Source organism: Equus przewalskii, chromosome 13, assembly GCF_037783145.1.
Source record: "Equus przewalskii isolate Varuska chromosome 13, EquPr2, whole genome shotgun sequence".
Taxonomy (NCBI): domain Eukaryota; kingdom Metazoa; phylum Chordata; class Mammalia; order Perissodactyla; family Equidae; genus Equus; species Equus przewalskii.
Window position 1 is genome coordinate 27,617,841 of NC_091843.1, and position 23,542 is coordinate 27,641,382.

Sequence of the window (23,542 nt, forward strand, 5' to 3'; positions counted from 1 at the left end):
CCCAGGGTTCCAGGCGGCCACGACCAATGATGGAGGAGCAGGTGAGACCACACCCTGGGGGCCAGACCCCACTGGGCTGCGCTTTCATCCCTCCCTTTCCTCAAATCTCGGGGATGATCTCCCATAACCGTACAGATTTTGACTAGATTTTCAGACCTGGCAGGGCCCAGAGAGGCCAAGAGACTTGCCCAAAGCGACTCAGTGCTGTAATGTTGGAGCCAGGCCCCTATGCAGGTATCTCCCCGCCCAATCCGGGGACCCTCCCACAGACTGAGGTCAGCAGACGGTCGCTTACCAAATTCTTCGAAGAGGGACTCCACGAAGCTGGGCCCAGTGTGGAGGTCGGCTGTGTTCACGTACAGATAGGAGACTTCCTTTGCTGTGAGGGAGGAGGAGAACATACCAGCAGTGAGGGGGAGGCGACCCGTGGCTTCTGACTCTGAGGAGGGGCCAGGTCCCCCCGCCCCACTTGGACTTTTCTCCCACACAGGACACAGCATTCAGTTTGCAAAGCATGTGCACATCTTAACATCCCCTGGTTTCCCAACATTGTTTTCATCTTCACATTGTTACTGAGGCTCTCCCTCACCAAGTGAAAGGATGCCCAGAGCCCAGTATAGAAAACAGCTCACAGGGGCTGCTCCGGAATGGCCAGGGGACAGGGGCTCTGGGGAGCACAGTCCCAAACTGCCGTCCCTTTCATCCTCCCACAGGCCTGTGAGGGCAGCTGATGACATCGAACTCTTTTGTCACTGAGAAGTGAGGCTCACAGAGTCCCCCAGTGGTGACTTCCCACCACGTCACTCAGACCCTCCAACGCTGCAGAACACAGGTGAAGCTCCTTAGGGTTTACGAGTCCCTGGATTTACATGTATCATCTCATGGGCTGACTTGGGGTGTAGAGAAAAGGCTGGAGCAGATGAGGGGGACTTGCTGCTCAGTAGACAGGCAGAGAGGCTGTGGGGGCAGAGGAGGGGCACCAGTAAAGATGTGGGGCCGGTGTACAACTCACAAAGATGGGGGTGTGTGCAAGTGTGGGTCTGTGTGTAGGAGTGTAGGATGTGTCTGTGCTACGTGTGCTGTGTGTCTATCTGGTGTATGTCAGACTGTATGTGAGTGTTCACTGTGTGTGCATGTGTACTATGTGTATGCGATGTGTATGTCAGTGTGTGTTGTGTGCGAGAGCAGTGTTACATGTCATATGTGCTGTGTATGTGAGTTCATGCTGTATGTGAGAGCATGTTGTGTCGTGTGTGATGTGTGTTATGCATGTGAGGTATAGGTCAGAGCATGCAGTTGGTGAGAGTATGTTGTGTGTGTCATGGGTAGCATACATTTGTTATGGTTGTGCTATGCATGTGAGCGGAATGTGAGAACGTGTGTGGGAGGGTGGTATGTGGTGTGTACGTGAGTGTGTGATGGGTATGGGAGGGTGTTGTGTGTATGCAGTGTGTGTCAAGTGTAGTGTACATTTGTTATGGTTGTGCTATGCATGTGAGGGGCACATGAGAACGTGTGTGGGAGTGTGGTATGCAGTGTGTATGTAAGTGTGTGCTCGGTGTGAGAGCACGTTGTATTTGGGGTCACATGTGATACATGTTTGTTACGTATGTGAGGTGTATGTGACAACGTGTTCTGTGTGAGTATGTTGCATGTGGGAGTGTGGTATGTATATGAGCGTGTGCTGGGTGTGACAGCATGTTGTGTGTGTTTGGGGTCACATGTGATACGTGTTTGTTACATATGTGATGTGTTCTCTGTGTGTTGTATGTGGGAGTGTAGTATGTGGTGTGTACGTATGTGTGGTGTGTGTGTGTGTGCGTTTGTAGCAGGGTGAGGATGGAGGAGTCCAATGAGCACAGAGGGCTGAAGTGGATGAGGACATTGGGTCAGACCATGAAAACCCCGAATGCTACACTATGAGGCTCAGTTGTTCTGCTGCCGGCAGGCCCTAGGGAGTTACGAAAGGTTCTTGAGGAGCTCTGGGGAGAACGCTGATGGCTGACCTGGGAGGGGCTGCAGGCTCTGCAGGATGGAGGCCACGGCCATCTTCTTCTCCAGGGTGGTATCGCTGAGGTACTCGTGGTCCAGGAGGCTGAGCAGCCCTGTGAGCTCAGGGAGCAGCTGCTCCAGCACTGAGGCGGGAGGCCGATGGAGCACGGTCAGGGCCCTGTGTCCAGGATCCCGGCCCCACCCCCTCCCACTGGAGGCCAGGGAAGCAGGGCCAGAGGGCAGGCCCGGGTACAAAGGGAGACCTCAGAGGCCCTCGCACAGCTGTCCCAGGGCCGGCCACCCAGCCTCCCTCAGGAGAGCCCTGTTCAGTTAGCCACGACATTACTCCGGGCCTCCCCACTCTACCTCAGACCTCTTACGTCCTTGGCCTGAGGATTGAAGCTTCCGGGCTCACCCTGGAAGCTCTGAGCCCAGGCTGCCCTGAGCGGAGGCACCCAGGCCTCCCTTTGTCCCAGCCTGACCTCTGCTTTACAGGCCCGGGGTCCTTCCTTGCTGCAGCTCGAGGCTTGGTGCAGGTCCCAGGCGGGAGCCTCCAGCCGTCCAGGACACAGGCAGGAAGGAAGCCCTGCTGTCCCACCAGTTCATATGCTTCAATCTCTGGAAGCTTCTGTTTCCGGCGCCTTGGTGGGAGCCAAACTAAACATTAACCCTCCCCAGCTCAGGCCGAAGTCTACGGTGAGGTGGCTGTTCTTTCTCTCCACACTACAGCAGTGCTTCTCCAACTTGAGCTAACAGGAACTACCCAGTGAGATTGTCAAAACGCAAATTCTGACTCAGGAGGCCTGGGGTGGGACCTGAGATGCTGCATTGCTGACAGGCTCCCAGCTGCTGAGGAGGGGCCAGCAGCTGCTGCTGCTGCTGCTGGTTGAGACCCCACGGAGTTGCAAAATCCTAGAGCACAGAGTCCTTTAAAGACTGGAGCGTGCCAAGAGCATGATGTCATCCATGTCTCCCTGTCCTGAGCAGCAACTTGGGACTTGGTTTGCCTTACAGCTGAAGACCAGCCTCATGACAGTGGTAGCACTGTCCTGTTTGTAACTCGCCAATCATTTGTGCTTAATAGTAAAAGCCCTTTCATACTTACTGTCTCTTCTAAGTCTCATATTAAGCCTTTTATTATTTCCATTATATGGAGGCAGAAACGAAGGCTCAGAGAGGGTAAATAACCTCCAGGGTCACACAGCCAGCAGAGCCTTGACTGGACCTGGTTCCCTTACTCTATACGTCTAACCATGACACCATAGTGCCTTGCAGTATTTTACACGATCCTCCCAACAAGTTTTAAGATAGGTCCCATGATCACTCCTACTTTTTAGATGAAGAAAGTAAGGTTCAGAGAAGGTAAGTAACTTGCTTGAAGTCACACAGAGGCAAGCAGAAGAGCCAGGAGGTCAGCTCCAGTTTCCTGACTCCCAACTCCAGGTGCTTCTGCCCACCACGGGCCCCCCGAGGAAGCCGTGAGACTCCGACTTGTAGCTACTGGGTCTCAATGGGTAAAAGGGGCTATAACCAGCCCCAGAGCCAGACCACCTGGCTTCAGGTTCAGGCTCCATCATTCATTCGCTGTGGGACTTTTGGCAAGTTACTTAACCTGTGACTCAGTTTCCTCCTCTGTGGAGGGGAGGGGTGTAATAACAGCCCCTGCTTCTTATGGTTGCTGTGAGGATCAGTTATACCAGGCATGAAAAGTGCCCTGCCCCGGACTCAGTAAACGCTCACCCCCAGTCAGCTGTTACTGCCGTTACAGCATTTACCACGCTGACGTGTGCTGGGCGGGTCTCTCTGAGAGTCTGTCCCCCTCAGCAGGCTGTGAGGCTCTGGGAAGCACAGAACTTACTACGAATCTCAGCTTCCTTGGCATCTAGTCTGGGGCCCACTCGGTGTGGGTGCTCTGTATGTATTTGAAGAGAGAGGGAATGAAAAGATGACCACGCCAGGACTTTTTTAAAAATAGAAATCTTACGTGTAGATAGTGGCACTTGTTGGAAAAATGTGGTGTTGCAGTTTGTCTGTGGCATTCCATCACCACCTCAAATTTGTTGGAAATGAGCTAAAGGCTGAAAACTGACAGCTACCCCCTTGCGAGCTCTCTCTGCCTCAGGGCACTGGGCTTTCCTCTCAATGTCTCATCTGGTCCCCACAGCACATCTGTGAGTAGGTCCTAGGGGGATACTTGTGCTCCAGAAGATGACGCTGAGGCTGAGGGAAGCTAAGGGCCCATCTCACAGCTTGAAAGAGGAGGAGCCAGGTTGATTCCGAGTCTGTGTGATTCCTAGAGCTCCTGAGTCGCACACCTCCAGGGGGCGCCACTCCCCTCAGAGCCCAAGTGAAAGGTGCCCGCAGGCCGCGCTGCCTCCAGGGCTCGTGCTGTGGCCAGGCCACGTGAGCGAGGGCTCTGGATGGGGAGGTTTCCCTCTCTGAAGTAGGACATCATTTAAATCCTTGTAGCCAAATTCTAGCTGTGGTGAAGGAAATCTTTTCAAATGGAATCGCAAACCTCTCTGGCACCAACAGGCATACCAACAGTCAGTTAACCCAGAATATTTACTGAGCACTAATTATGTGCAACTTGGGGGAAATAGGAAGTGAATAAGATACTGTGGCTGTGGGCATATTCTCTCTCTCTCTCACTCACACACACACACAGACACACACACACACATGCACGCACGCACGCACATAACGACTTGCCAGGGAGGCCATGGTAAATACCCCAGGCGGGCACGGCACCATGGGAGCTTCCCTGTGGCCCGCAGCCGTGGTCCACATGAGAAAATCCACGACACTGCTCTGCCATCACGCAGGAACTTCAAGGCTACGGGGTGCAGTGGCTGTTTCTTCATCCTACTACCAGCGATTCTGAAACTTTGTGGCCTCAGGACTCCTTTATACTTTTAAAAATTATTGAGAACCCCAAAGAGCTTTTGTTTTATGTGGGTTATATCTATCAACATTGACTGTATTAACAATTAAGACGAAGAAGATTTTAAAACACAAGAATACACAGGTGCGCATCCCATTAGTCTTCAGCGCTACCATGTCAACGCATGTCATGTAACCTCTGGAAAACTCCACTGTACACAGGTGAGAGGACGAGAGCAAAAAAGGCCTTTAAGGTCTTGGGACTATATAAAAGTAGTTTTAACCTTGCGGACCCCCTGAGAGCATCACGGGGACTCCCCAAGGCATTCTCCATCCCAACCACACCTTTCTGAGAACTGCTATCCTTCAATGAATGACCTCAGATTGCTAAACCTTTTCCGATTTCCTAAGTCCCTTGGTCTGCCCCTTCCTCCTCAGCCTCCCTCTCCCCTCCCCCTCCCTCCCTTTCTGTCTCTCTTTCTTTTTTTCACTGTAAGCTTCCAAAGATTTCTTCTTGCTGCTATCAGCAAGTGCCTAGTGCCTATGTGTGGCAGCATTCCTGCTTATAAAAGCTCTCGGGCTTCTAATTTAAGGTTTGTTACAATTGTTTCTAACAAGTAGGTTTGGAGCGAGTTCTCTGCATTTAAAGACAGGAGCTATAGTACCCAAGCTTTGTAACACCTTTTGTCTTTATCCTTGGTCCTGGATGGGATTCCTAACAGAGACCATGACTTTTCATCTAACCGTGATCACAAAAGTCCAAACACAGCAAAGGAGGGAACCGAGTAAATCTGGGAGCAGCAGATGGGGAGAGCCAAGCTGCCCAGTCCGGGTGGCGGTTGGCTTCTGCAGCCTGGAAGGAAGTGGCAGGCAGCAGGTGGCAGAGGGACAGTCACATAGTTTTTAAAGTGGGTTTGGCAGAGAAGTGTGAGCCAAGGGGGAAGCTCAGCTTGCAGGTCATGAACAGGCTCCCTAGAGCTGAGCAGTTACTGGATACTGGGCGGTTAGCACGCCTCATCTCATTTCATCCTCATAAACCTCACAAGAGGTAGCCGGTGTTGCTATCCAAGCCCTACAAGGGAGGAAATGGAGGCTCTGAGAAGTGAGGCCACCCAGTCAGCAAGCAGCAAGGCCAGGCCTTGAGCTCAAGTCTATGTGACTTCACAGCTTGCACCCCTGTTCCTGAGCAGCAGAGGCCAGGCCAGGGCAGGGAGGAGGTGCGCAGCCCCTCACAGCTCTCCTGCCGAGGGCTCTGGGCCATGTCTTCACTGGGGCTCCTGGCCTGGGTGTCCCCTCACTGGGTGGGTGGGAAATCCTTATTGTGGGGCTGAAATTCCTGCTCAGTGGGCCTCTCTCCACTGGACCCATTGAACTTCAGAGCCCTAACTATGAAGATCTCATAGAAGAAAAACAAGTGACTCAAAGCGTACACCTGACTTAGCGATACCTCATCCCAGACGGAGTCTCATACCTCATGGATGTGGGGGAGCTTTCAGCCAGCGCTCGGCTCTTCAAGGACAGTACAGAACTGCCCCTAAAGCCAGCTTTCAGGTGCACTGAATACAGAAGTGCCTTTGATGGCAACTTCATCTTTGACGCCTTAGAATTTAAACCACGGGGGTTTAAACCATCAGAGAATTTAATTTGGAGAGAAATCACGTGTGTATGATGCACACGACAAACGGATCTGCCAAGGCTCATACATACCCCCAGGACAGCAGCCTCAAATTTTGGCAGTCAGACTCTCCCAGGGGGTTTGTCAGAAATGCAGATTCCCAGACCTCCTATCCAGAGTCTGACTCAGCAGGTCCTGTACTGGGACCCAGGAATCTGCATTTTTTATGTGTGTGTGTGAGGAAGATTGGCCCTGAGCTAACACCTGTGCCAATCTTCCTCTATAGCATGTGGGACGCTGCCGCAGCGTGCCTTGATGAGCGGTGCTAGGTCCGGGCTCCGGATCTGAACCCATGAACCCCGGGCCGCCAAAGCAGAGCGCGCCAACCTAACCACTACGCCACGAGACCTTCCCCAAGAATCTGCATTTTTAAGTACTCCAGGTGATTCTAAGGTTCAAGCTTTGAAAAATACTCCACCAGAAAACACACACTACACGGCATGTCTGTGAATATAAGGAACCTGGGAAGACTTCCCTCATTCCTTAAAAAATTATCATTAGACCTGGCCTTCTGAAACAACTGAGAGTCAGGTGGGAACAGGAGCTCTTACAGAAGATTGTTACTAGCTGGAGCGTGGAGTCTTGCTTAGAAGAGCAACGCTGAGGGCTTTGGGGTCAGACCTGTGCGAACTGGAATTCTTGTGCTGCAAATTCTGAGCTGTACAAAGATGGGCATGTTAGAGAATTCTGAGCCGTGGTTTTCTCATCTGTGAAATGAGAATAATAGGAGCCCAGCCTCCTAGGCTGTTGTTGTTGCTACTTCCTAATACTCCCCAGAACCATGCAGACTCCACGGTATTGATGGATGGTATCGAGTGACAGATTTGCTAGAGATGTTGTAACAAGGGCTGTGAGGATGGGGACTAGGTCTCAGTCATAGTGGATGTCCAACGAGCATTTATTCAACGAACGTGATATTTTGATGACCTAGTCTAAATTTTTCATTTTAAAGATGTGGAAAGCGAAGGTCAAAGAGGTTATTTGGCTTAGTTACGGTCACACAACCAACTGAAAACAGAAGTATCTAGTGTTAGATTCACACAGAGCTAACGCTTAGAGGAATCACAGAAGAGCGGCTAAGAGCACAGGCCAGAGCACAGGCCGTGCACATCTGGGCCCCCTCCCAGCTCTGCCGCCAGCAGTGGGCCCCGGGGGAAATTTCTTAACTTTGCTAAACTTTCAGTTCTTTATCTGCAAACAGAGTGAGTAGTAACAGTAGCCGCTTCACATGGTCATTGAGAAGATGAAAGGAAGTAATGTGTATGGCGCTCAGAGCACTCAACAGGTGCCCTGTTCACTCCTGTGACCTCCCGGCAGCCTCAGGTGTGTGGTAGGCACAAGGGAGGGGGGTATCTGGGGGCAAGAGGATGTCATGGGACTCTGCAAGCCCCACCACGTGGACTGTTCATGGCTCCAGGCTTGACACCGAGCTTGAGCTTGGGGTGCTTAAGGCTGTAGGAGGCCGTGGAGCCCCTTCCCCTCGGGCTCACATCCCAAGGACCCTTTCTACGCTAGGTGAAAGGACAACATCTTCCAGTTGGAGGGGCAGTAATGCAACCCTGACATCCTGTCCTCACCTCCCCAGTCAGGAAAGATGTCACTCACCAACCTGCCCCCTCCCATCTTCACTCCTGGTCTAAGTCATCTCTGCTTTCCGAGGGTAGACCAGGGCATCAAGACAGGGCTGTCTTTCATGTCTAAAGTTTATTTAGAACGATGAATACATTTCATTGATCTTGTTTGGTTTAGCTGAGCCTTAGGGAGGTACGGAGAATTCCAATGAGGAAAAAAACACAGGAAGAAACGGTCTAATCATTGTTTACAAGTCTTTAATCTTTCGCTGAGTGGGACAGTCGGGCACAGAAACCCAAGATGGGTGATAATTGTTCTCTAGGATGCAAGAAAGTTTGCCAAATAAAATTAGAAGGCTATTTAAAAATATATCTAAGATTAGACCACCAAGTGCTTATTGTTCCTGGTGAATATCCAGCTAAGACTAAGATCAATTTTCTCTCTGCTCCTCCACACTCCCCACCTAAGTGAAAACACAGTGAGATGGGACAGAGCAGAAATTAAGCCACAGGCAAAAAGCAGGGCTACCTGCTTCGAGGACGGCACCCCTGATGGAGCCTGAGTGAAACCTTCAAACAAAAGGTGCTTACCATAGCTGACAGGGGTTCTAGTGCAGGGAGGGCTGGATGTCGAAGAGATCTCGGAGGTCAGGAGCCCACTTTCCATGACAAAAGAGCAGTGAATAATTCAACTTCAACGACCCACAGGAATAATGAGCCCTGTTTCGGCTCCTCCTAGGTGGGCCCAGAGGGCACTCTGACTTGTGATCTCATTCCTGCGCACCTTTTAGACTCTGGAATTTACAAAAATGCAAGGAAACAGCCTGCAAGTTACAATTCATTAAATGCAAAGCAGTAGGAGGAAACGCAATTCCTCTTTTCCCTACCTCACTATTGAGAAACCTCTTAAGGACAAAGATAACTCATCTTTGTTTTCAAAGACAAAGAAAATGCAATCAGCTTGATTTAAAAAGGGAAAATAGGAAGAGCTGTCAGAATGTGGTTTTATGAAAGGCCTACAATTTTTCTTTTGGTTTACTCAGATTTCTTTTCTCATTTCCAAACAGCAAAATAACCCAATTTCCATCTCATAAAGGCTCCTGTCCAGGAGAGAGAAGCAGTGCATTACTTAAAAAATTTTTGATCATGATTTTAGAGACGACTTTTAGGACACTGTTTTGTAACCAGCTAGCACATTAATGAGGCATGACCCATTATAGTGGTGGGGAGGCAGGTCGCCCTGGAAAGGAAAGCAGGCATGACCTCAACATTTGGGTGGGAGGAGGGAACGGAAGAGGAACCTTTCCTTCCAACACTGCAGGTCCATCCAAAGAGACCTCCCTCCAGTCTGCCTTCAATGTTCTTTTCTTTAGCCTCTTAACCCAGGGCCTTTGCATATGCTGTTCTCTCTGCCTGTCAGAACTCCCTTCTCCTGAAACCAGTAATGTCCCCCCTTCAGCTCTCAACTCAGTCAGGTTTCCTCAGGGAAGCTTTCCCTGTCCTCTCGACCACACCCATTCCCCGTATTTGATGCTGTCACAGCACCACTCTCCTTGTGGTACTTCTCATGGTGAAATGTTATATTTACAAGTCGTCCCCCCTTATCCACGGTTCCAGTTACCCGTGGCCAATCTCAGTCCTAAAACATTAAATTGAAAATTCCATAAATAAATAATTCCTAAGTTTTAAATTGCACGTGTTCCAAGCAGGGTGATGAAATCTCGTGCCATCCTGCTCCGTCCCACTGGGGACGTGAATCATCCCTTTGTCCAGTGTATCCACGCTGTATATACAGCTACCCACCCATTAGCCTGTTAGTTAGGAGAAAACATAACATCTATAGGGCTTGAGGTGATCTGCGGTTTCAGGCATCCACTGGGGGTCTTGGGAACGTAACCCCCGCAGACAAGGGGGGACAACTGTACTTATGTATTTCATTGATTAACGTCAGTTGCCCCCCTTGAGCCTGAACTCCATGAGGGCAGGAATAGCACCAGCTTTTGCTTACTTTACAGAGTAAATCAGTGTGTAAGCATTTATGGAACGAATGAATTCTTGAATAAACTTTTCTTAAGAGTTGATGAAGTCCAGCAGCCAGTGAATGTGGTTCTTTTTTTTTTGAGGAAGATTAGCCCTGAGCTAACTACTGCCAATCCTCCCCTTTTTGCTGAGGAAGACTGGCCCTGAGCTAACATCTGTGCCCATCTTCCTTCACCTTATATGTGGGACACCTACCACAGCATGGCTTTTTGCCAAGTGGTGCCATGTCTGCACCCGGGATCTGAACTGGCGAACCCCAGGCCGCCGAGAAGCGGAACGTGCGCACTTAACCGCTGTACCACCAGGCCGGCCCCGTGAATGTAATTTTAAAACCATGTCTGTCCTCAAAGTGGCTCAGCATAGTAAAAACATGCTTGAAAAAAAGAAAAAACAGGTCACAAGAAGCCCTGGGGAACAAAAGGACGCAGAAGCCCAATTTCTCCCTGGGCTGAGCTCCCCAAATGCTATTTGGTTGAACATATATCCTTCGCGTGAATATGGCTGCCAATGGAAGCACACGTCGTAGCTGGGATTTTAATCCTAACATATAAATTGGGAAATAATGACAACTAACATACACTGAGCAACTCAAACCACTTGAGTTCAAGTCCTGTTTCCCCGTTTCCTAGCTGTTCACCTTTGGGACACTTACACACCCACCCAGTGCTTCATGGACATCATCGGTAACCTATGAGCAGATGCAGCTCTTCAGTGGGGATGGCCCTAATACGTGAGAATGTGCCTAGAACTGTATCTGGTATGTAGTAAGCACTCAATAAATGTTAGCTGTTTATATCATTCTTCTATTACTTTTATAGAAGTCATACCCTGTTGCAAGAGATTTACACGCATTATTTACACGACCTAATTCTTATGATAAGGTGGGTTAGCCCCATGTTACAGCTGTGGGAACTGAGGATTGCAGAGTGGGGAGACTTCTGGGGAGCTACTCAGCGATGCCTCCCCCAGTGCTCCTTCAGGACGCTGCTTCTGTCTATGTCCCGCTCCGGGTTAACTCTGCAGAGAGGCCACCAGCTACACAGGGGAGGCGGGCAGAATTGCCCCTGCATTTCATGGGTGTAGAAATGTGTCCTTCCCCTGCCCACGTGCTCTTCTGGTTGCTGGAGATCTCCCCACCTGGGCGCATGTGGACATCTCACTTCCTTCCTCTGAATTTACCAGCCCTTCTCTCTGAGCCCAAGTGAAGGGCAAACAGTGGGCAGAGCGTCAGAGGGGACGGCACTGGTGGGACTTGCATTGTTGAGCACTAAAACAAGCATTTCCTGTTGTCCCAGAGAGTACAGGGAAGACCAGGGTGCACACTGGCTGGAAAAGAATGGAAAAGGAACAGCAAAGAAACCCCAGCTGCAAAGCCAATGTCTTGGTGTTGACTGCGCTCCAGAAGTTAAATATAGCCCCCGTGAGGGAGAGCAAGGGCTGGCAAGGTCACCTTGGAAGGCTTGTGCATGTGTTAATTATGGCTCTCACAGGAAGCTGAATATCCTCTATGCTGAAGAGAACAGTACAAGTCTGACTCCATGGGACAGAAACACAGAATCCTGAGGGAGGGAGGTGGTGAAGAGTGCAAGGTTTGGGATTTGGTATCAGAGGCTCTGGTTTGGGATTTGGTATCAGAGGCTCTGGTTTGGGATTTGGTATCAGAGGCTCTGGTTTGGATTCTAACTCCTCCCACTTACTAGTGTGGAATCTGGGGTAAGTCCTTAACCCCTCTGAGTGTCATCTTCCTCTTCTGGAAGGAGGGGTTTACAATCCCCATGCAGGTGCGCGGGGGAAATGGGGAAGGGCTAGGAAAGGGTTTGTAAACCGTGGGGATTACTATTAGGGATGGGAAGGTAGCACGATTCTCTGATCTCCTGTTATTTCAGGAAGACAGGGAGGCAAGAGGTCAGGGGGGTTGAAGGTCAGTGGGGAAGGTCGTGGGGTCATTTCTGGGGGACTCACTTCCCAGAAGTCAGGCCAGGGTGACAGGCTCAGGGAAGCCCTGAATCTCAATGGCCTTTCCAGCAGCAGCTCTGCCCAGGTCCTGTCATCTGCCAGCAAAGCCCTCGTTCGGGCTCTTTGTTTCTCAGCCCAGGGAAGCCGTCGCTCCCGCACCAAGACATTTCCAGACAGGAGGGGGTGAGGAAGTCACTTTTGGCTGTGGGACTGGGCTCTCCCAGAATTGTTCCTTTGTCTGCAGATTCCTCCCCATTTAGCTCACAAAGGAAATGGGTCCAGGAGGAAGTGGAAAACTGCGACATACACACGGACACACACGCTCACCCCCACACGCAAGATGGCAGCTGTTTCCGTTTCCAGCAGTCTGCACCATCTCTTCCCCAAAGGCCTGGGAAACAGCAGCAGTCCCGGGAGTGGTCTGGGAGACCCGATGATAAAAGCAGGGAGCAGGTTTGAGCCCTTAAGTGATGTTCCAGATGTTGTGCTAGGCATTTTGAATGGATTACTTCATTTAATCCTCACAATGACCCCGTGAGGTAGGTACCGTTTTTACCTTCTGTTTTACACACAAACCAAGCGAGGCTCAGAGAGTCACAGTCATTTGTCTAAAGGCACACAACTGGCAGAACCAAGATTCAAACCGAGACCTAACTCTAGGGCCTAAGCTTTTGATCGCTGCATCATACCTGGCCTTCTCCTTCTAACAGAGGTTCCCGACCCCTAAAGCTTACTGGAGCCAGTAGTGGGCGCCTCATGACCCTTCCCCACTGACGTCCAGTCAGAGGATGGGCGCCCGGTCTGAGGCCTAGATGGCACTGGGCTTTCTGCACCTGAGCAGTTTGAGTTTGGACCCATCTCACCAACAGCCTGGGGCAGACACCAAGGTGTCTGGCTAGGGGTATATGGCTAATGCAGATAATAATAAAGACATCCAAGAATGACAGCGAACATTTATTGAACACTTCTTACACACTAGGTACTGTGCCTAACACTTTTCTTTCCTTTTTTAAATAGGACCTCAAGCAGACAAAAATTAGGCTAACCCTAATCCTTGCTGCACGGCTGTGTGGCCTTGGGCAAGTCGCTTCATGTCTCTGAGTCTCAGTTTCCTCAACGTTAATGAGGGGTCATGATAACTGCCCTACCCACCTCTTGAGCCTGTTGTGAGACTCAGGTCCAACACTGCCTGTGAGAAAGGAGAGCACGCTGAACTGAAGTTCCGTAAACTGATAAATTGTGACGAATAATGTACGTGCCCTCAGTCCCCCTCCCCCACTCAAGCAACAGAACCCCTGTGGGACTCAGGAGATGAGACTGGACCGCATCCTCATTCAGAAAGGCAAAGGATGAGGTTGACAGTCAGCCCACAGAAACCTTGTGTGATAAAGGAACCAGAGAACCATCAGTAGATGCTTCAGGGTGCACCAACTGGAACACAGTATATATTTATCTTTCTTCTATTAGATGGAGTTTAAAAAAAATGATTATTTTTACTATTTCTCACCCATTGCCAGTATCTGAAACCCACCCCAGCGCTCTTTGTTTAAGTGTTCCCTCTGCACGGCTTTTTCTCCAACTGCTACCCACTGCTAGCTGTGTGACCCTGGACAAGTTACTTAACTTCTCTGTGTGTCCTCATCTGCAAACTGAGGATTCTAATAATACGTACAACATTACAGGGTTGTCCTGAGGATCCAGGCAGGTATTCTATAACATGCTGAGAGCAAGTTGACTATTACTGCTATTTTAAAATCTCCCCCACTCCCCAGATAGTGCCCACTCATCCTTTGAGAGTTTGTTTAGACCTCACTTCCTCCAGGAGGCCTGGCCTGCCTTCCTGGGGAGGTGAGGTCACCCTGTTGTACCCTCCAGAGCAGACGACTTGTTCAATGTCCTTCTCCATTAAACTGTGAACCCACGAGGGCAGAGATGATACCTGATCTAATCTGCCACTGTGGCCCCGTGCCTGGCACAGGAATGCGTACACAGGAGGGGCCCTGGGGAGGGATCAACTGACAACCCAGAATTCAGAGGAAGGACCACAGACTGGGGAGGGGGCCGTAAATTCTGCTATGACAACTGTTTCCAGGAGCAGAAGGGCTCATGGGGTAGGGGAAGAGGGAGGGGGTGGAGCAGACTTGTTCCCTGCGGTGCTGGGGGCTCTGGAGGGCAGACCTGGACCCGTGGGTGGCAGCTCCAAGACCACAATATTAGGTTCACCGTATAGAAGTTGTTTCCAAAAAAGGAAAATTTCCAAGAGGTGCTGAGCCCAGGTGGGAGAGCCCCGGGGCAGGAAGGCAGGGGCGAGTCAGGACAGTGGGTAGTTGAGACACTAGGCGGCTGGGGCAAGAAACGCCCGGAACCAAACCTGGGATGTGCACTCCCAGTGCCCAGTGACCCCGGGCTGGTGATGTCACCTCAGTTTTCCCATCTGTGAAATAGAGATAAAGCAAGCACTCGCCTCGGAGGGCTGTGGGAACAGAAAGGAAGGTGACATGTGACCAGTGTTAAGCCCTGTGCCCAGCACATGTGAACCCCTCCGTGAAAGCTGGTTTTTACTATGGATGTTGTCGCTGTCGTCAGTAATCACAGGGGATTCGGGCTTCACGCAGGGGTTACACTAGATGTTCTGGATGGGAGGCTAAAGGTCAGGCTCAGAATGGCCGCTCTGACTCCTGCCCAGGTGGGACGTCCCTCGTTTTCCCTTCCTTCCTTCCCCTCGCCTCCCAGGGCGAACCCTGGGTTTGGTTCTGGGCCAGGCGCCCAGGAATCCAGCCCACAGGAAGCCCAGCCATCCTGGGGCACGCTTTGGGAGACCCCTGGGGTGATTCCTGCCTCCACGGCTGGCGGTGGGCATCAAGAAGATGACGGCTGAAGGTCCTAGGAACAAATGGAGTCTTGAAGAGCCCCAGAAGTGTCTCCTCCGCTCCCCCATTAGATCAACAATTCTGTATAATTAACACTATTCGAAAACCGACCGAGTTGAAGTTTTACATTTCCCTGCGCTTAACCTAAACACGAAGGTGAGTTAACCTTATCCGGTCTGCTGCTCACCTGAAATATTTGCTGCAGCTTCCAACCGCTCGCCTCTTTCCAGTCTCGCCCCTTCCACCCTGAGGCGAGCTCACTGTGCGCTTTCATACTTTCCCCAAATAGCAACCCTTGGCACCACCTGCTCCTGCTCACGCCTCGTCAGTAGCTCCCTGGGGCCTGGACACCGGTTTCCTTTGTGACACACGTGTCCAAAACCCCTCACCTGCTCCATGCACTCCCTGTGGCTTATCCCCAGCTCTTCTGTAACCCCATCGCTTCCCGGGATGGGCAGGCGAGAAGCAAGAGGGAAAGTGTTCCAGAGAGAACTTGGATTCCTGTTGCAAATTCATTAAGAAAGGTGATCATCTGCCAACCTGTATTTTAAGCATTATCTTTTTTTTTTTTTTTTAATTGAATGCTTCCTACGTGCTGCATGCTTGCCTTGCCTGAATCCAATGATCCCTCCTGGGCAGGCAGGAGATTGTTATCTCCATTTTTAGTTGAAGAAACTGAGACTTGGGATTAAGTGGAAGGAGTAGAGCCGGGATTCAAACCGGGCAACCTGACACGGCAGCCAGTGCACTCAGCTCCCACATTGTGCTGCTTCTATTATTAGTTACAAATGGAGAGCAACACAGCCTCTCCGGGACGGGGACAGACCCAGTTAGGGACCTGCAGGATAAGGACTCCAGGCTCCATCTAACCTCTACCTGCTTCTCTGGGCAGTAGGTAGGCACGCCCACCCGAATCGCGCCCCCGCCCCCCAGCATGCTTCTGTGTCTTTCTTCTATCCACGTCACCATTTTCTCCATCTGGAATACGCTCCCCTCCTTGTTCCTGAGGCCCCTCGCTACAAAGTGTCTCTTGAGCCCTCTGGTTCTTTCCATATTCTCTTTGATGGACACTGACAAAATATGACCTCATGTCAGAAGCCTTGGTGACAAAGTCTTAGTTTCTCTGCCTCCCTACGAGATTCAGGGCACAGGGACCCTGAATGGCCCCCTGGGACCCCTCAGAGCTGCCCCTGGTTGCTGGCTGCAGGCCAGGAAACGTGATCGGTTGCTCTGGCTGCCCAGCACACTCCTAGATCAGTTTTCTTCTTGGTTCAAGTGGAGCTAAAAAAATCCCCCTTGGTTTCATATCAGCTGGATCTGCTCTCAGTAAACCCTTCAACAAGAATGGGCAGGAAGAATAAATATTTATTCTATAAATGAATACATCTGGTTCCATCTTCAAAAGAAAGCTTTAGTATAAATCACAATAATTCCTCCATTCTAAGATGCCACAGATTGAATGCTGTTTTATCTATTAAGTAACAGCTTTTTGAAAAAAAGAGGAAAATGAACAAATTAATATATCAGTTTAAGATATGTTCTGATTTTTAGAGAATGTGTCTTAGTATCAATGAAATATTAAAAAAGATACAGTCCAATTCAATTTTTATTTTATTCTTTCAGTTCTAGTGGTCTCAGAAAAAAGGCTCTGCAGCCTTGACTAAACCATGGTGAAGCAGGAGAGGTATGAGCAATGTCCCAGCCCTGAACCCCTGGGGGCTGCTGGGTCAGCGAGGGCACCTCACAACCACCCATGCACTAACGGCAGCCCTGAGGCCCCCAAGCCAATGGACAGGTTTTGTCCCCAGCAGAACTATGTCTATGCTCTGCTGATACCTCAGGACCCATGAGTGGTTCCATGGAAAGCCAACTGGGAGTTCATCATGTGACCTTAGGCGAGACACTGCCCCTTGCGCCTCAGTTTCCCCAGATATAAAATGAGGGGCATAGGATCAGATAGGTGGTTTTCAAATGCTCTTCTGATGGAGCTATCGGATCTGTGTAGCTTCCTGAGGGGCTGCCGTGGGAGTAAGAGAGATGGAGCAGCCTACACTCAATATTCTCAGTCCTACTTCACCAAGAGCACCTCTACGGCTTCAGATTTTGTTTGCAAAAGGATTCTGAGGCCAAAAGGTGTTTGGAAAACTCTGGTAAATGGCATTCTGGGATCCTTCCAACACTACTCTTGAATGCATACTCTGTGTGATCTAAGGACAGTGCTTCATTCCTCAGCCTGGACACACCCTCAGAATCCTTCTCACCACAGTGCCCCAGGCAGACACTCCCCAAACTCTTGACCGTCTAATCCAGGGGTTGGCAAACCATTCTGCGAAGGATCAGAGAGTACATACTCTAGGCTTTGCAGGCCATATATAGCCTCTGTTGCAACTACTCAACTGCCCTTGCAGTGAGAAAGCAGTCAGCCAGTACAGAGTGAATGGGTGTGGCTGTGTTCCAATAAAACTTTATTTACAAAAAGAGATGGTAGGCTGGACTTGGTCCACGGCCGAGGTGTGCTGATCCCTGCTCTCTAACATTTGGATCCGACAGGTGAAGAAACTGAAGCCCAAGGAGGGGATTCAAGGAACCCCTTGAATTTGGGTTTGGTTGGGCTCCCATCTCCCGGGCAGGGAGGGTGCGTCCACCACTCCACCCTGTTCGCTTAGCCACGACTCTTACCCGAATTTGAACTTCGGGCATCTGGGACGACACGGTTGAGGGAACGGTGCCTGGAAAAGGCACGTGCCCCACTTCTCCCTCTCAGGAGATCAGTTTTCCCCCAGGTTCTTAGAGGGCTATAAAAAGCCCCTGAGCTTGCCTCCTGCGGGACATGCTGTCGGTAAATTCCCCAGAGCTGGAATGACTGAAATGTGGTGCCACATTCTGACCCCGCCGCAGCCTGACAGCTGTGCCACGGAGAAGAAGGACGCCTGGCCGGTGACGGCCCCGCCACCCCCACTGGGGATGTGGCTGGGATTCCCCGAATGGAATCTGAGATGGAGGACAAACCCTGCCTGGGCCCTCTTGAGGCAGCCTCTTTGTTAATTCCAGGAGGACGAGAGCTTCTTGAATTCTAAACACCACAACGCTGAGGACCATAGCAGGAGGGTGAAGGGCAAGAAATAAAATCTCACGCCAGCTGCCCGGCCATACCATTCACTGCTGGAGGGTGTCCCCTGGAATTGTTCAGATCCCCTTGCCCTCGACTGCTTCTTGGCACCTTCCCTGCCCCCCACCTTGAGATCTTTACCTAATAAGTCCTTGTGGCTTATCTAGCAAGTCCTTCACAGAACTGGCCTGGGGACGACCCTCCAACATCCCTGGAAAAGCAGTGGACAGCAGTGGTGACAAACCCAGGTTCGGAGGTGGGCGGGGCTGGGTAAATAAATTGACCTTTCTAAGCCTCAGTTTCTTCACCTGTAAAAATGGGTATACTTAAAAATATATATATGCACAACAAAATTTTAATTATGTACTGAAAATAAATTACAGGCAATAACTTTCAAACGCAACAGAAGGCAAAGTTGTGATAAACATTCCTACTGAATTCCCCTGGGGGGTGAGCCCGCAGTGCTCAAGGGAGAGAAATCTCACAAATCTATCAAAAACGTCACACTGTCTGCGCATTCACACTCTGACGTGAGTCACAAACATTCCCTCACGGGGGCTGTACTTATTAGCCTACCACAGAACCAGATTTTGTCATAAACTACAAAACTTTCAATGCAAAATAGTATTTATATACTCATAATTCATATCCATGCCCTATCCGTGATTTTAGAAAATAACAGCTACACATTGTACAGACACTCTTAACTCATAGCCGTAGGCAATATTTTTGGGTGGAATTTCTCCCCCAGTGTTAACGGCGTATTTCATGTACAAAAAGGCCAAACTTCCTCAACTCCATGACCGTCGAGAGGATTAAATGGCTCCATGTACACATGTAAACTGCCTGCTCATGGTGAGTGCTCGGTTGGCTATTATTATTAAACATCTGCTGTGTGTTAGATGTTGGAAATGAGATGAAAAGACAGTCTCAGACCATAGGATTCATATAGATGTAGAAGGGGTATTTATGTTGGTACAATAAAATCTTCTAAAAGCCAAGTCTGCAGAGGGAGGTGGCAAAGTCGGAGGGCAGTAGAAGGGAGCACATGGCAGGGCAGTTTTCACAGGACGCGATGCTGAGTGGTCTCTTTCAGGAAAGGGGAAGAGCAGAGTCATCTTTCTTTTTTTTTTTTTTTTTGAGGAAGATCAGCCCTGAGCTAACTACTGCCAGTCTTCCTCTTTTTGCTGAGGAAGACTGGCCCTGAGCTAACATCCATGCCCATCTTCCTCTACTTTATACGTGGGACGCCTGCCACAGCATGGCTTTTGCCAAGCGATGCCATGTCCACACCTGGGATCCGAACCGGTGAACCCTGGGCCGCCGAGAAGCGGAACGTGCGCACTTAACCGCTGCCCCACCAGGACAGCCCCAGAGTCATCTTTCTAAACCTCAGTTTTTGCATCTGTCCAATAGGGAGAATGTCTTAGGGCTTTTACCAGACCTGCGAGAAGCCACAGAAGAGGAACTCCGGGCTGGAAGGGCCCCCAGAGAAAGGCTCCCATGTTAGCAGTCAGTTCTCTGTCTGAATATCCCCAATATCACACAGGTTCCTTCCCACCCACAGCGAACCCTGCCCCCCCCCCCCCCCCAACCCATGAACGGCTGCTGAGTGAGAGCATGTAGGATTACCAGGCTCTGAACAAAGCACTCCATAATGCCCCACACCCCTGACACTGAGTTGAAATGGACACAATTGGGAAAAGTGAAAATGCTTCTAAAAGCTGAAAGCTTTATAAAAATGTATGTTCTCGTGTCGCAGAAGCGAGCTGCTGAGCCAGCGCGAGAACGTGGGAATTCTGCTTCTACGTCCAGATCATTTTCCACTCGGGGGCTGTGTGCTGGGACATTTACTGGACGCTCATGTTCTCAGGCTAGAGTTCACACCCCCTGGGGGTCCACGGTGGAGGGCAGGGTGGGGTAGGGAAGGAGAAACCCCGAGATAAGCACAGCGCACTTCTGGAGGTCCACTGCATAAAGATATGCTTGGGGGTGGGGGGGGGGGTGCGTGTTCAGATATATTATGGACTATAATAGGAAAACTTGCTTGGGTTTTTAAAGATAAAATGAGACATTTCAAGCTTTCAGAGAGTTACTTTGGGTAACAGACCCAAACCCTCAAGTCCCATTTGGTTTAAAAGTGTGAAAGGCAGTACTAGGGGAAGCAATAGGGAATCCAGAAGGTATTTGAGCAGGGTCAAAGGTCATGATAAAAGCAGTGCATTAGAACAGTGAGCACATCAGATTCACCTGGGAGATTTGCAAAAAGTACCATTCCTAAGCTTCATGCCAGACCCATGGATAAGATCTCTGGGGCTTTACTTTCGGTAGGCTCCAGAGGAGATGATTCTGAGCCCAGCTGGACTCGAGAACCACTGCTTCAGACTAATGGAGAGGGTTCCTTAAGACAGAGAGTGGAAACAGGAAGCTCTTATAGGAGGCGACGGGATATGGGAGAAGAAGCCATCCAAGATGCATTTTTCAATAACAGTCAACAGGATTTGGGGTCTTATTGCATAAAGAATGAAGGCAAAGGAAACGATGAATAACGATGAAGTCTACGTTTCTGGCCCTAAAATGAGAATCATTGAGATGGAGAATCCTAGAGCTGAAAGGAGCCATATCCAACTTCTACTCTGTGAATTTTGTATTTTTTCTTTCATTTATGGATCATCTCAACAGACATCTTTTGAGCATCTGCTGTGTACCAAGCATTCTACTAGGTGCTGGGGAAAAAGAGCTGTGAAGCAAGGAAAGGAGGGCCCTGCCGTCACAGAGCTCACCTTGACAGCTCATTCAGTTCCACGATTCATTATAATTACGAAACTGGCAACCAATGAGAAAGAGGTACAGGGTGCTGGGGGCACCTATAAAAAGGAGATGGAGCCTGGGAGACTGCGAAAGAGCGTCTTGAGGAAGTAATGCTTGAGCAGACTGCTAAGGATGAGCAGGAGTTAACCAGATGAAGGGACAAAGGCCAGTGGGAGGAGAGCCCACAGCAAGAGATGGACAGGGGCCCAAAGTAAGCTGGTGACAGACAGGGCAGGGCCTGGAGGGCCACCACTGGACTACAGTTTATATCTTAAGAACAAGGAGAAACCACTGAAGGATGTAAGCATGATCAGGTCTATAGTTTTAAATAACAGTCTTTAATTGCATCAGGCCGTCTTATTCCCAAATTCCCTCCTTAAGCAGAGATAATGCATAAGACCCATTAAAAGCAATGATATAGTGTACATTTAAATAAAAGATGACTGCTTCAGGTTGAAGTATACACTCCTAGAAGTCCACTTCTCTATAGTTTGCAGGAGGGTCAAGCCTATGGAAACCTCTTGAATATTAAGTGACAGTTGTTCTTAACCTATATATTACTGTGGTCCCCATAGGAGCCATTCTGGTGGCTTCTCTGACTTACGGCCATCCAGCCTCTGCTTCATTATGTCCCTGGGCAACTCCTATTATTGAATAGTTCTTTTCATTTGTATGCTTTCTTCTAGATCAAACCCAAATCGGCCTGTGTTTAACCTCCTTTTTTTTTTTTTTTGGTGAGGAAGTTTGGCTCTGAGCTAACATTTGTTGCTAATTTTCTTCTTTTTGCTTGAGGAAGATTGTCACTGAGCTCACATCTGTGCCAATCTTCCTCTGTTTTATGTGGGATGCCGCCATAGCATGGCTTGATGAATGGTGCTAGGTTCATGCCCACCCGGGATCCGAACCTGAGAACCCTGGGGGTGCCAAAGCTGAGTGCACGAACTTAACCACTATGCCACCAGGCCGGCCCCTGTTTAACCTCTTGTACAGCCTTCTGGAGAGTCTTTCTATTTCCTCTTCTACAGGACAGCTAGTTTGAGAACTGATCCTATGTCCCCCCTTCAAATTCAGTCTTGTTCACAAACAGCCCCATTTCCTTCAATAGCTCCTCACGTGGTTGTGTTGTTAACAGAAAACGAGAAACAGGAAGGGTCACCTGATTTGGTGGTGAATAAAATGAGTTCAAAATTGGGTCACTCGGAGGTTAAGTTGACTTCCGAATGGAAATTTACCACCGGCAGGAGGTAATGCAGGAGTGGAGCCCAAGTCACGGCTGAATAGAAGCTGAGAGTCACCCTCCTAGGGGGCGCCTGGTTCTCCACAGGAGCGCGTGCGGAGAGAGGGCTGAAGTGGTGGGAGAGAGGGGCAAGAGCCAGCGAAGAAGAAAAAGCAAGTGAGCCTCAGGAGGAGATGGGGAATAGCAATTAGTAAGCACCCACCAAATAGTACCCCATTTGGTCTGGGCAGTGGGTGCTGGGCAAATATTACCTCATTCGGTCTCCCAATTCTGGGTGTAATTCTCCCTGCTTTACAGACTGAGAGGTCAAGACTCAGTCGCGTCACTTGCCTCAGGGCAGGAGAAGCCCAGAGGCCACGAGCACCTACAACAGTGGGATTGGGGGCTGGAGGAGAGGCCGAGAAGGCTTCCTGGAGGGATGGAGCGGTGGTTATTTTATTTAACCTAGACTTTCTTGATTCCAAAATCTACACTTCTCCCATCTCAGCAAAGTAGGAGAATACATTTAGAAAGGACTAGAGGGTCAAGAGAGCTACAGAGAAGGCCAGGAGGTGGGCCTTGAAGAGGTGACAGATTAGACAAAATGGCAGCCAGGTGTGGCCCCTGCGGGTGGGCCTTCAGCAGAAGGTGCGACTGGAAGTGAGACTGGAGAGAGCAGTGTGGGAAGGACGAGGAGGCTGCAAGTGCTCACCATTTATTTGAGAAGCTTGGCCAGGAAAGAAGGAGGAAGATGCCGAGGGATGGCAGGGTGTGTGTGTGTGTGTGTGTGTGTGTGTGTGTGTGTAGGTAGAGGTGGTCTTTACTCTTTTGTTCAGTTGCAAGTTTTTTTCAGAAGGGTAAGAAAGATATGACAAGCTGATGGTATCCGAGCACAGGATTGTTTTCCCAAACCCGAGATCAGAATGGAATAATGATAGGCTCTTGGCAAAGGGGGAAGAGGGAGGAACACACTTGGCAGGGTGCTCACCCGTGTGAGAAGGGGGGTTTGAAACTGATATTTGAGGGAGAGGCAGAAAAAACCCAGACTAAAATGGAGAAGCCAAATGCCACAGAGGCTGAGTGGGACGAGGAAGTGGAAGCAGTGCCCAGTGACCAGAGAAGCCTCCAGAGGAAAGAGAGTAAGGGTCAAATCTCACGGCCCCAGGTGACTGCACTCACCAGTGTAGAGTGCAGCTAAAACCCACATAGTTATATTTGGTAAATATAACATCTGTCGCCTCCTGAATGTTTCCTAAGTGCTAGCCTATATGTATTACCTTTTCCCATGACACCCCAGATGAAACGAAACTGACGTTCAGAGAAATTAAGGAATTGACCCAATTCATAAAAGATCACACAGCTAGAAAGTTGCAGTCAAAACTCAAACCCAGGCTGGTCCATTCTCTGAAGCGCTCAGTT

At 49.9% G+C, this 23,542-nt stretch overlaps 1 protein-coding gene across 5 annotated transcripts in view; it reads right to left on the reverse strand.

Annotated features, from left to right (window-relative positions):
• The window catches only part of AFAP1L1 (actin filament associated protein 1 like 1), a 61,565-nt gene that overhangs the window by 33,122 nt on the left and 4,901 nt on the right, over window positions 1-23,542 (reverse strand). For 2 of the 5 annotated variants that reach the window (XM_070569213.1, XM_070569212.1), the window contains exons 2-3: window positions 2,007-2,135; window positions 296-379 (exon numbers count right to left, since the gene is read on the reverse strand). In XM_070569213.1, coding sequence (XP_070425314.1) covers window positions 296-379; window positions 2,007-2,135 — 213 coding nt within the window. Of the gene's footprint in view, window positions 1-295; window positions 380-2,006; window positions 2,136-2,474; window positions 2,761-15,174; window positions 15,270-23,542 lie in introns of those variants that run through there. The other 3 variants (XM_008528325.2, XM_070569214.1, XM_070569216.1) reach the window with 3 other exon arrangements.